Here is a 14,086-nt window from a genome sequence, read left to right on the forward strand (position 1 = left end):
ATTGAGACCTATAAACAATAGTTTTTTTTTCTTTTAATTTTCACACAACATGCCTGCAAATACCTGATGTGTCCTTTACTATGGCCCGTACACACGATCCAAATATTGTACGAAAACGAGGAAGAATCGTACGATCTTCGGATCGTATGTACACTACTTTTGAGAGCCGATCACCACAGTTTATCCGATATTATTCGATCGGACAAGCATGACAATTCTCCTCGTACGATGCCAGATCGTACGATCTTCATTTAGTCAGTATAGTCGTCGTCCAAAAAATACAATAAAAATCCATTACAACACATGACATCACTTCCGATTTTTTTTTTTTTTTTTTCTGTTGTACGAGAATTTTCCTGACTTTAGTTACCTATTCAATTTCTACTTGCAACTATTAAGCGAAAAAAGTCGTAAAGATCTGTCGTACGATATTCGGATCGTGTGTACAGGCCATTAGCGTGAGCCTGTTACTTTACCTTGCAGATGCAAAGCAACAAGCTCACTTTAGGTTTTGGACTGCAGATTGGGGGTGTTTCTTCTTCAAGTGCTCACATCACTGTCTGTGGACACTTTCCATGGGATGTAAGAAGTGTCTGAGGGAGAGGCAACAAGACCAGCCTGTGGGCCAGTATGCAGCTTCTAATCACCAGTCTCCACTACATTGAGGGTCACATGGCAGCAGGAAATGTATACATGGATAGGTGTGGATGGGATGGAAACAAGGATTTTCTTATATATTTTTTTGGTTTTGTTTTCATTTTTGCTCAGAATTGGGCTTTAGCATCTTCAGCCAAACTACAGATAGTATAGCCCAAAGCAAAAAAATAAATAAAAAAAGAGCGCAGGGCTAACATGATAAGGAACACAGGGTAAGCCAGGGAAGTCAGGGGTTTAAAAAATGTTGGTTACTTAATTTAGCTTTATGGCCATTGGGCAGCCAGTGTGGGGGAGTGGCTGCAAGGATAGGTCTTGAGGGATATTACGTAGAGCCGGACATCCGAAGGAGGGCACATGGAGGAGAAACATTCCTGCCTGCTCGTCCTACATTGGATTGATTCGTCCTCTTTAATTTTTGTTTTTTGTTTATTTTTTCAGGTCAAAGTGCGGTTGGGGTCTTTGGAGGCTTTTTAAAAACAACATGCTGTGATTATCTTATTAGGGACCCAAAGTATGGAGTCCTCGGTGGAATGCCAGTTATGGTGGATTTGTGGTATCTGCAGAATGTGGTTTGTCTCCGAGCCGGTGCGGTGTGGCTGGGGACCGTGGAAATAGTTTTGCAGATACAATGTGGATAATTTGATACTTGGTGCCTCCAAGGATTGGCAACCTTAAATTTTATGGTTATTGTAGTATTTTGATATATAATTTGTTATTGTTTTAATAAAGGGGCAGAAATGGCCAATTTCCTCCAACATTTGTGTCATGGTTTTTGGTAAGTTTAGTTGGGGTTAAAAAAGATGGTGTGGTGCAGATTTTAGTAATACAAAGGGTTAGGATTACATCAGGGGTACCTTTGCCATGTAATTCTAACCCCGCTACTAGTGGTCAAAGTGTATTTTCACCTATACCAGCCCTGTTCTCTTAAGGCAAGCACGTTTACAAGTACCTGGCTGCTCCAGGTACTTCTAATATTTATAGGCCCTACCTAAGCCATACAAGAGGTAGAACAAAGATATACAAAGAAGTACCTGTGATCCTTAGAGGGCTTAGGAATCGGGCTAATGTTTCAGCAGGTGAGTAGCCAGTAACAGAATTCAGAAGCAGGCGGTGGTCAGCAGCATAATCCAGGGACAGGAAGAAGTCAGGGTCGGGTGTCAGACATTAAGTGTAATCCATAAACAGGCAAAGGTCAGGGCAGGCGGCAGATGATAAGCATAGTTTAGAAACAGGCAGAGATCAGGACAGGCAGCAGACAGTAAATGCAATCCAAGGACAAGCTAAAGGTCAGGAGAGGCAGCAGACAATATGGTAATACAGAGATCGGCAAGGTCAGAACCCGGAGTATCAGAGTGCAACACCAGCATAGTGTAGAGTTATCACAAGCCCAGAGTCCTGTGCAAGTGACAAGCTGATATTAACCCCTGCAGCACCACGAGGTTACGGCTATGGGTGTATGGGATGGAGGACTTTGGATTTCAACTAAGAAAGCAGCCAGCAGGACAGGAGACACTTTGCATTAAATTTAAACACCATATGTAATAATTAAAAAAAAAAAACCTTAAAGTGGAACTTCAGTCATTTTTTTTCAACATCCCATCTATTAAAGCGGTAGTAAACCCACTGAAAATTTTTTTTTTCATACCTGCAAGGGAAACGACATAATGAGCTAGTATGCATCGCATACTAGCTCATTATGAAATACTTACCTTAGAACGAGGCCCCGACATCTCGCCCGATACACGCCGAGGGAGCTGACATGTTCCCTCTGCGTGTCTTACGGATATCGCAGCTGAGAGTTGCCAGAGCGGCGATATTGTCACTCCCGCGCATGCGTGCAGGAGATTTCTTTCCGGCAGGGTCTGGCGTCTGCCAGGCTTCCAGCCGAGAATCCCCCGTTCCTCATGCGCCACTGCAATCAGCGGCTCATTGCCAGGGGAATTTTTTTTTTTACCTACAGGTAAGCCTTATCATAGGCCGTATTATAGGCTTACCTATAAGTAAAATTGAAAAAATATACTATACAACCGCTTTAAATGCCCTTGTTGTTTTAACTTTGGATAGTAAAATATATATATATATATTTTTTATTTTTTTTCTGCCAACAAATAACTTATACAGCCCACTTCCTGTTTATTGTCTGGTCATTAGCCTAGAATTTTGATATCATGCACAGCTCTCTCTCTCCCTCTCTCTCTCACTCTCTCTCTCTCTCTCTCTCTCTCTCTCATGAGAGTTTGCCAGGAAGGGAGGGGGGGTGAGTCATGGGAGGGCCAATGAGAGCTGCAGAGCTGGAGGTGTTCCCTCTGTGCGTCTGTGTAAATCCAGGAAGTGAACAGGCAGCAGCTTCAGCCGCCTACAATTAAAACAGCTGCAGCCAGAATCAGTGGGTGGAGATTTCCACAGCCTATTTGACAAGTACTGAATCACAGTATATATAAAATAACATACAAAGTAAAGGGCAAAGATGTTTTTATTACAAATTTTGGGAGCAGACTGCAGTTCCACTTTAAAGGTTGCAAAGTCCGATCAGCCTCTGCCCCAGACGATCTACCTTTCCGATGTTACTGTCGTTAACCTACCACTAAATGGCACTGTATTGTGAAGGATACCGGAGCTTCTCAACTGCATCTTCATCAATGGTTCCTCGGCTGTTGTAGATTAGGACACTGCTCAGCAAGACAGACAGACAAAATATCTTCAGATCATTTTTACTGTTTCCCTGTAAAACAACAATGTCCTCGGGTTACGTGGAGTTTACTGGTCAAGTATTAAAGTGGTTGTAAACCCTTACAAAACACTTTGACCTACAGGTAAGTCTAGATTAAGGCTTACCTGTACGTCCAAGAAATACCAAGATATTTACCAAAAGACAGGCACCACATGCGCCATAGACAGCGGCGCGCAGGCACACTGAGCGTGCCGCGCTCAGCGGTGATATGCCGCGAGTGGCGGCTCCGGTGTGCATGCACGGGAGTGACGTCATCGCGGCTTCGCCGAATGACAGCGGCAGAGCGGCGAGACCCCACCAAGAAGATGGATGCGCCGGACTACAGGGGACAGAGGTGACATCGCTGGCTCCTGTGTCAGGTAAGTGACACATAATGGACTACTATGCGATGCGATGCGATGCGATGCGATGCATAGTAGTCCATTATGCTTTACCTTTGCAGGGAATGAAAGAGGAAGTAAACTCATCAGGGTTTACTTCCTCTTTAAGGCTGAAAATCTTCCACAATAAGAAGGTGTTGGTAACCGGACTTGAAAGCAGCAACGCTACTTCTTTACAAATGGACTCAGAGTCCTTCTCAAACTATGGGACATCATTTGTAATATAGATCCTCAGAAGCAAAAATTTGGTACAGATTTTTACCGATTTTTTTTTTTTTGATGCACGCTCTATAACTTTTTCGAAAAAAAAATACTTTCACTATGGAGAATTGAGAATAATAAATAAAATAAATAAATAAAACAATCCCCTCTGGGTGATCAATGTACGCTGCAGAAATTTTACCAAACTTTGTAGCCGAGTCCGACCTGTTTCCTTACCTGCTAAAGATGGGAAGGTCTGGTTAACCACTTACGGACCGCCACGCCTGCAGTTTTACGGCGGCTGTTTGAAGAGGAATATCGTTGTTATGGCAGCAGCTATCTGCCATAATCCCCGGTATCCTCTTCTTCAGCGGGCCGTCCGCTACAAGATAAAAGTGGTCCCTGCGGCGGAAGCTATGAGTAAGCACTGATTGCGGTGCGAAACGCGTCACGATTTTCCTGTACCCTGTTATTCCTTTTGCTGTGGATTTTTTTATTGTGTTTTGATGTGACCCACGTTGTTTCAATTAAAGATGGGATTTCAAGTCTTTTTCCAGTGTGCGGCTATCCAGAGTTTTGTCCTGCTTGTTTGCTCAGTGTTTGAAGAGGAATATCGTTGTTATGGCAGCAGCTATCTGCCATAATCTCCAGTATCCTCTTCTTCAGTGGGCGGCCAGCTACTAAATAAAAGTGGTCCCTGCGGCGGAAGCGAACGCATATGCGTCCCGCATATGAAAACGGTGGTCAAACCACACATGTGAGGTATCGCCACGATCGGTAGAGCGAGAGCAATAATTCTAGCTCTAGACCTCCTCTGTAACGCAAAACACGTAACCTGTAGAATTTTTTAAACGTCACCTATGTAGATTTTTAAAGGTAAACGTTTGTCGCCATTCCACGAGCGGGCGCAATTTTGAAGCGTGACATGTTGGGTATCAATTTACTCGGCATAACATTATCTTTCCCAATACAAAAAAAAAATTGGGCTTTACTGCTGTCTTATTTTTTTATAAAAAAAAAGTGAATTTTCTCAAAAAAAAGTGTGCTTGTAAGACCGCTGCGCAAATACGGTGTGAAAAAAAGTATTGAAACAACCACCATTTTATTCTCTAGGGTGTTAGAAAAAAAACCCAATATATAATGTTTGGGGGTTCTAAGTAATTTTCTAGCAAAAAAAAAACTGTTTTAAACATGTAAACACCTAAAAGGAGGCTGGTCCTTAAGTGGTTCATTAAAACCACTTGGTGCACGCTCAGTGCTCTTATGAAAAATTGGCAGTGTCTGCGTCCCCTTAGAAGTATTTAAAGTGGGAGTTTGGCTGTTTTTTTTTTTTAAATCAGCGGCTACAAATACTGCAGCTGCTGACTTTTAAAATAAGGACACTTACCCGCCCAGCGCGCCCGCGATGTCGGCACCCGAAGCCGATCTCTCGATCGTCTCTCGGTTGCTGCCGCCGCCATCTTAGGTATGGGAATCAGGAAGTGGAGCCTTGCGGCTTCACTTCCCGGTTCCCTACTGCGCATGCGCAAATCGCGCTGCGCAATAAGGATGGTCCCCGCTGTCCCTGGCATCCGTGTGTTTCCCAGCGGACAGCGGGGGACCCGCAGGAAGTGGCGTAAATATCCGCAGAATCTGCGGATATTTATGCCGGAAGTGGGTGCAAATACCTGTACTGTACAGGTATCTGCACCCCCCCCCCCTGAAATGTGCCAATTGTGGCGCCGGAGGAGGGGAAGGGTTCCGATGAGCGGAAGTTCCATTTTAGGGTGGGGCCCCACTTTAACTCTTGGGGAGTATCTCATCAAAACTGAAATTCCTATTGCAGGGGATGCTTAAAATTGGACTTTATTTGCTTATTATTTTTTTTTATTTTATTTTATTTTTTACAAACGGATAGTTACCTATTAAATACAAACATACTGTATATGTGAGCTATTCTACCTCCCAATGATTTGTACTCACATTATTCAGGCCCCCTCACCAGACAGTCAGGTCTATAACGACTTCTTTCCTTTACAGATTACCAATATAAACCGGTCACCCACCCACTTCGTAAAAAGACAAAAGCACTGAATGTGATCTATGAGTACAGTGGTCTATAATGGGAGCGAGGAAAGAACCAATATTACTACATCATCTGTTCTGGTTACTAAAGAGGAATTTGGTCAAGACTTACTTTTTGGACATCCCCCAGACCTTCTGTGTCCAGCAGGACCAATGTTTTCTCTTCCATTACGGGATGAGGGACACACCACATCCAGATACCTTTGGTCTTTGCTTGCACAGCGGCACTCAGCTCGAAACCTGAAAGCAGAGGACATTCCCCGATACGTATGTCACTTCTTACGGTAGACTTAGTGGCCCATTCTCATTTATGAAGAGACTAAGGCCATATTATTGAGGTATTACATTGAAAAATACATCTGTTACCACACTTTTTTTTTTTTAACCAATAATTTTTATTAAGGGTTTTACATGTGTACATCCAACTATACACAAGAAAAAAAAGAAAAGAAATACAATAAAATGTGGTGCACGGTACACCATTCAACAATTTACATGCTACTCGTAAGTTACACATACTTAGCCCTTGTACACACGGTCGGAGATTCCGTCGGAATGTTTCCTATCGGACAGTGTTGTCGGATATACTGTGTGTGGTCTCCATCGGACTGTTTCCGTCGGAGTATCCAACGGACCAAGTTTTTCAACTTGTTGGTAAAATTTTCCGACAAAATGCTCCGATCGGACATACTCCGATCATGTGTAGAGAATTCCGATCGGACAAAGTGCCACGCATGCTCAGATCAAATTCCTAAACCAAAGCTATTGGCTACTAGCCTGAACGTAGTCCCGTCGTAACGAAATAACGTCATCACGTCGGATTTTCCGACAACTTTGTCCGACTGTGTGTATGCAACAGTTTCGGACAAAATCCTACGGATTTGGTTGTCGGAATGTCCGACCGTGTGTACAAGGGCTAAGACTTCCAACCCTACTGAAGCACAAATCTAAACATTCAAACAATTATGCATTGATCTGATGCAGTGGTTCTCAACTGCTGTCCTCGGGATCCCACTAACAGGCCAGGTTTGCAGGATAACTGAAATACATCACAGGTAATATCAGGGACGGACTGACCATTGGGCCACTTGGGCACTGCCCAAGGGCCCCGAGCCACTAGGGTTGCCAGCCTCATCAGGGTTGCCAGCCTCAGTATAAACAGGGACAGAATGTAAAAATCTGTGTTTTTTTTTTTTTTTAACGCTGTCTCTGAAATGTCCCTTACCGACACCCTCTTGGTCTAAAAATCCTGAGATTATAGCTGCCCCACCTCTCTAGTACCTTCTCAGCCAATAGAAACATGTCTGTGTATACTGTGTGTACATTTATGTGTATACTGTGTGATTGTATACTGTGTGGCCCCATAATCTCGGATTGCCTGGGGGCCCCATAATCTCCTATTGCCCGGGGGCCCATTGAGTTGTCAGTCCACCCCTGTGTAATATCATTTTCTGCGCAGTGATCGCAGCATTCTAGTCTGCATCTCCCCAAGGTTAAAATGTGGCCTGTTAGTGGGTCCTGAGAACAGCAGTTGGGAACCATTGCTTCAAAGGGATACAATATGGGGAAATGGGCACACAGAGATGTACTACACATGTTCTTTATTTTGCCCAGATATACACTTTACTAGCACCATCTGTTGTCACCGGATCTCTCACCTTTTAGATCACCAGCCAACTTGTTCATCAAATATGACTTTCCAGTACGATACATTCCAACAATGGCCACCACAACCAACGGCTGTTTTATCCTGGACAAGATTTCTACCGCTTCAGCATTGACCCGAAGGCTCCCATCTTGAAGATGTTCAACCAGACACACTGGAGCCTCCATTTTTATATCCTGCCTAAAAAACACACAGACATGTTTTATATGTGGATACGGCAGTATTAATTACACTATATGCCTTTTTTATGACTTATTATTTTTATCGATTGCACCATTATGTCCAATAACTACCGTATTTATCAGCGTATAACACGTGCCGGCGTATAACATGCACCCCAAGTTTAGGAGGGAAGTTTAAGGAAAAAAACTTTTAGGAGGCAAGTTTAAGGAAAAAACCTTACATTTTAAATGCCCATCAATGTAGCCTTCCACTGTCCCGTTGCAGCCTTGCACTGTCCCGTTGCAGCCTTGCACTGTCCCCCAGCAGCCTTGCACTGTCCCCCTGTAGCCTTGCACTGTCCCCCTGCAGCCTTTCCCAAAATTGCAGCATGGTTAGTTTTAAATTTACCACCGCCGCCGCAGAGATCTTCGGCTCCTCCCGCCGCCGAGATCTTCGGCTCCTCCCGCCGCCGCCGAGTTCTTCGGCTCCTCCCGCCGCCGCCACCACCGCTGAGATCTTCGGCTCCTCCCGCCGCCACCGCTGAGATCTTCGGCTCCTCCCGCCGCCGCCGCTGAGATCTTCGGCTCCTCCCACCGCTGCCGCTGAGATCTTCGGCTCCTCCCGCCGCCGACATAGACCGAGCCGAGGCTACTCGGCTCTGCTCGCAGTAACGCCCCTGTCCCGACCCTTGTCCTGGCTCCTGTGATGGACACAACACCGGGCCAATGGCGGGACGTAAAGGCTAGGAGGCGGGACTGGGCGTGATTGAGAGTGGAGCCGAGTACACAGTACACTCGGCTCAGCTCGGTAAATGTCGGAGGCGCTCTACGGACAGCGCAGATCGGCGGGGGGATCGGCGTATAACACTCACCTATGATTTTCCCCTGATTTTATGGGGGAAAAGTGCGTATTATACGCCGATAAATACGGTAATTATATTAAATTAATTTATATAAATATTACTATGTAAATCATGTGATTACGGTATTATTATATGTAATATGAATCTATTGATATGATTATGTCTCTTTGGAACATGGTTCAATATGACCTTAATACCTAGGCATTACAAACAGCTTATTAATCATTGACCAGCCTCATTTAAAGTCCCATTTAAATACAAACCTTTCTACACAGACATGTTTGTTATAAATCAAGTCAGAGATGAAAGTAGATTTTTCAGGGCCCTGGTGCAAGAAACCACAAAGGGCCCCCCTGACCCCTTACTCACATCAGGGGGCCCTTTATTGTGACACCGCAGTGGGACCCTTTCACATGCTTTGCTGTGGGCCCCCTTGCTGCCATCTTGAACAGCGGCAGAACCCCAGGGCCCGGTCGCAAGTGCGCCCTTTGTGACCCTGGTAGTCATGCCACTGCGTCAGTTTTTTTTTTTTTTTTTTAATCTAGGGAGCTGCAGGACCTAGATAAGAGGGGCGGTGGGGGCAGTACATAGAGGAACTCATACCCTCCATTTTCCACCTGCAGCCGCTAAATGTCTGTGGGAGGGAGAGAAGGAGACATAAGACTTTCAGCGGCTGCAAGAGGAAAATGGAGGGTATCAGTTCCTCTATATCCTCTATATCCCACACTTATCCCTCTGAAGGTCAGTCATAATAGGTGGTTGGGTGTAATTAATACTTTGTTGTCCCTCATGGTTTGCTCTGCTCCTCACCCCTCTTCTGGGATTTGTAGTTTAGACTTCTCTGGATTCCCTTCTCTCATGACAGGTCCTCTTTCCACTCCTACTGATGGGCTTATGGCTCAGGAACAGGAGCACAGCATGGGCTTAGTGACAGGGGTGGGGTTACCAGTCTCTAATACATTTTCCACCATAGCAGGTCCTTTTTACCTCTTCCACTGATTGGTATAAGGCTCAGGGGCAGGAGGGCGTGCACAGAGACAGCGGAGCGGGGTTTTCCAGTCTATAATCTCCTCCCCCCATGACAGGTCATCTTTACCCCTCCCACTGACTGGGGTAGGGGTCAGGAGGTGGGTGGGCCCAGTGACAGGGGGGAGTGATAACTAGTCTCTAATCTCTTCCTCATATGAAAGGTTCTCTTTACCCCTCCCACTGACTGGTGTAAGGGGCAGGAGGGTGGGTGTGCCCAGTGACAGGGGGTGACAGGGGGTGGGAGTGCCCAGTGACAGGGGGTGGGATTTAATTCCCTCCCCCATGATGAGTCCTTTTTCCCCTATCAGTCACCAGTTTATGGCTCAGGGACCTGGGGTGGAATTCATATTGACTGGCTCCTCCATGCTGTCACTGTCCCAGGCAGCCAATGTCAGTTCCTCTCTGGACCGGATCGGCATGTCTCTCCCACCGCCCGCTTCCTCCAGGGCTCGCTCACAGTGTGTTGGGCACTATGGTTTTTGGGCTCTAGATATATGCAGAACAGAGCAGGGAGGGGGTGTGGGAGTTCCAGAGGCATGGGTATGACAAGCTGGACACTGCACACACACCTGACAGCAGGGCCTGGCAAGAAGAGGTCGCTGAACGCCTGAGGGAGGGAGAGGAGAAGCCGGAATTCAGCGGCTACATGGAGGAAATGGAATGCATCAGTTTGTCTATATGCCGCCTCTCCTATGCAGGTGTACAGGGGAGCCGCACGACCCCTGTAGATATACCCCTGATTAAAGTGTACAGAAACCAAAATACTTGTGGATCTATTTATAATCAATTTCAACAAAATTATTTGCATATTCTTCCTGGGTGAAATAACCACTGGTCTAGCAGGGCAGTTTTTTTATTTTTTAACCACTTTAAATTAAGACTGTTTCACCTTCTTCCTGCTCAGGCCATTTTTCAGCTAACAGCGCTGTCACAATTTAAATAACAATTACGCACGAGACTCCCCACATAAATATGCCCAGACATGGGAAAGATGGACGCTTTATCATGCCAACGAGAGGTCGTCTAAGCCCTTGTACACACGCTCGGACATTCCGACAACCAAATTCATCGATTTTGTCCGACGGATTTTGTCCGAAACTGTTGCATACACACGGTCGGACAAAGTTGACGGAAAATCCGATCGTTCAGAACGTGATGACGTTATTTCGTTACGACGGGACTACGTTCAGGCTAGTAGCCAATAGCTTTGGTGTAGGAATTTGATCTGAGCATGTGTGGCACTTTATCCGATCAAAATTCTCTACAAATGATTGGAGTATGTCCTATCAGAGCATTTTGTCGGAAAATTTTACCAACAAGTTGGAAAACTTGGTCCGTCGGATACTCCAAAGGAAACAGTCCGATGGAGACCACACACAGTCGGAATATCCAACAAAAAGGTCCGATCGGACACATTCTGTCGGAATCTCTGACCGTGTGTACAAGGGCTAACTGTAACAGTGCTGGCACCAGGGACAGTGCGACTAGCTGAACTCCTCCTACACTTACCTATGCGGGACTTTAACCGATAAACCTTAATAAAGGGCGCTTTACACCCTTACCCAGAGCTGGGGGGATGTTTGGACCACCATAGACCAACCATATGCTATACACCTTTGCCCACACCCCTGATCACGCTTTTGAAGCTTGGGGGAGATATCAGAGAGACAACTCCCTGCCCCATCCATTTCTGCCACCCCCTTTCCACTCCCCTCTAACTCTCTTCCCTACCCTTTCCTTTTTCATCCTTCTCCTCCATACTTGACATACCCCCACCCCCCCCCCCCTTGTTTTTCTTTTTCACCATTTTCTGACTAGCGGAAAACACTCCAGATACAGACACCCCAAACCGACTGAAAGCCAATCGATGGCTCATGACATGATGACTAAACTCCCGACCCCCACATCCTTCGCCCAATTGCTGATGCTCCAAATACACTGCTACTATCCACAACGACCCCTATCCGACTAACAGACACCCAGCATCAACAAGAACAGTCTGAATCATAAGCCTTAAGTCGGCGGAACCTTGACTCTCTGACTGACATAATAAGAGGTCGTCAAACTACCTACAACCTACCAACTACAAAGCACCTGGGAAATTTCCAGTTGGGGATTTACCTTTCTTGTTAACGATATGGATGTAAGAGCATATCGGTTTTGAATGAAGATCTCTCTGTTATCTGTAGTTGTACTATGCCAGGGTTGTCCAAACTACGGCCCTCCAGTTGTTCAGGAACTACAATCCCCATCATGCCTAGTCATGTCTTTGAATGTCAGAGTTTTACAATGCCTCATGGGATGTGTAGTTCTGCAACAGCTGGAGGGCCGTAGTTTGGACACCCCTGTACTATGCACTACATGCATTATTTCAGTTTTGTATCACCTGTTACTGTTTTATTCTGAAAAACCAATAAAATCTTCATGGGAAAAAAAAAAAACAATTACACTGTACCCAAATTAATATCATTTTTTTTTTTTTTTTTTTTTAGACATATAGATTTTGATGGTATTTAATCACCACTGGATTCTTTATTTTTTTGCCACATAAAGGAAAAAAGACTGAACATTTTGAAAAAAAAAAGTTTCTCTAGTTTTTTTCTAAAATGTTGCAAATAAATGTTTTTTTTTACATAAATTTAGGTCACAATGTATTACGCTACATTTGGGTAAAAATAACACAAATTGGGGATGTGGTCTGGCCGCTGCAAAAGATGACCGCCTAGCTGCAGCGCTCCAATTCATAGGGCGCCACAGCAACTCTCAATGATTGTACCCTCTTGTAATTTTCTCCATTACGAAGCATTTAACTCTTGGGATATGTCCTGGAAGAAGGAGAAGCCTCAGAGTTCCAGGCGACTTCACAAATTGTTCATGAAGCAGCCACAGCATGGACCCCACAGCATTTACCCCAAGATTGTGCCAGGAAGGAAAGCTGCTGCTGTCCCTCCCAGTCTCCCAGCCTCCAGCGGACCTGGATCTGAATGATTTTTCGGTAATGGAAGAATTTGCTTTCCTGCCTGCTGCCTCCTCTCTCTGCACAACAGACAGAGGTAAGAGAGCAGCCCTATCTCTGGCACACTCTCCCAACAAACCGCCATCCCCAAAGAAAAAGCACTGGGGGCAACACCATTACAGCTACACAGGCAGACATGCCTAATACTTAGCGGTTCTACATGCTTCTAATAACCCAGCCTCAGAGAACTTTTTAAAATTTATGCTTTTCATGTTTCATGCTGATCTCCAAAGAAATCTTAGAGCTTCGTTTACACACATGCCAAACAAATTAGAAGATGTGGAGGAGCGTACTGATTTCTTGGAGAGCCAGATGAGTGAAGTGGCTAAAGCTAACAACTCAGTTGTAGATAAACAGGATGACCACTCAACCATTATTTGCCAACTGCAGCTTCAAATTGCTGACCTGGAGGACTGCTCCAGATGGAACACTATAAAAAATCAAGGGTATCCCTGAATCTGTCAGGCCTGGGGAACTAAATTCATATTTGCAGTAGCTTTTCTGTAAACTAATCCCTGACATCACTTCATAGGATATCCCTATAGACAGGGCACACAGAATTCAAAAGTTCAGTCATCTCCCAGCATTGGTACCTCATAACACCCTTGCATGGCTGCACTTCTTCCGCATCAATGAGAGATTAATGTGGCCAGATCCTTTCACACATTACCAGAGCTTTACACACAATCTCTCGCTGCAAGCCCGCATGGCATTTACCCCACTCGCTTCCATCCTTCAAGCTCAGAATATTGGTTACAGATGGGGGTTCCCGACCAAGTTATTGGTGACATACCGTTGTGATTATGATGAAGAAATAATAAATTTTATAATCTTCTGATTCAGAAGTTAAATTCAGTTAGGCTTTAAGACAGATGAAATAAAGGTCTTTGTCACTTCACATGTTTTCCAAGTTTCAATGGATCAACCATTCCAAAAATTATACAAGCCTTGTGTTAAAACAAGAATGATAGAAACCGATTCTTCAAGCACTCAACTTATTGTGAATTATGCAGAATTTTGTTTCCATGTATTAGTCTTTGGACTAACAAGTAATTATATTGAATCATTGGATGTGGAGGAGAAAAATTAGCCCACATTGCCCTCAGGCCCCAGAGCAGCCGTGCTAGCTGCTTTGATGGTAGTTTACGACACTAATTTGGATTTTTCAAGACATTTAACTTCATGCATTTAACTTTTTTTCACATTTTGTGGCAACATTGCATCCAAAGTGAGTTACTGCCTGGTTTAGTATCAGTATGCATGCAGAATAACAAAAATAAAAGGAATTTCTATTGAGTGCCTGTCTGTGTCATACACA

The 14,086-nt window shown here is 44.8% G+C and overlaps 2 protein-coding genes across 2 annotated transcripts in view; one reads left to right on the top strand and one right to left on the bottom strand.

Moving 5' to 3' along the window:
* The window catches only part of LOC143923340 (guanylate-binding protein 4-like), a 52,356-nt gene extending 44,486 nt beyond the window's left edge, over window positions 1-7,870 (bottom strand). Inside the window, exons 1-3 of the mRNA XM_077446952.1 lie at window positions 7,692-7,870; window positions 6,146-6,273; window positions 3,270-3,379 (exon numbers count right to left, since the gene is read on the bottom strand). Of these exons, the coding sequence (XP_077303078.1) occupies window positions 3,270-3,379; window positions 6,146-6,273; window positions 7,692-7,866 (413 nt within the window). The 5' untranslated portion in view covers window positions 7,867-7,870. The remainder of the gene's footprint in view (window positions 1-3,269; window positions 3,380-6,145; window positions 6,274-7,691) is intronic.
* The window catches only part of LOC143923342 (kinesin-like protein KIF13A), a 511,776-nt gene that overhangs the window by 107,399 nt on the left and 390,291 nt on the right, over window positions 1-14,086 (top strand). The gene's annotated exons all lie outside the window — the stretch shown is intronic.

This window comes from Lithobates pipiens, unplaced genomic scaffold (assembly GCF_037356315.1).
Source record: "Lithobates pipiens isolate NorthernLeopardFrog02 unplaced genomic scaffold, aLitPip1_a1.2 Scaffold_22, whole genome shotgun sequence".
Classification (NCBI taxonomy): domain Eukaryota; kingdom Metazoa; phylum Chordata; class Amphibia; order Anura; family Ranidae; genus Lithobates; species Lithobates pipiens.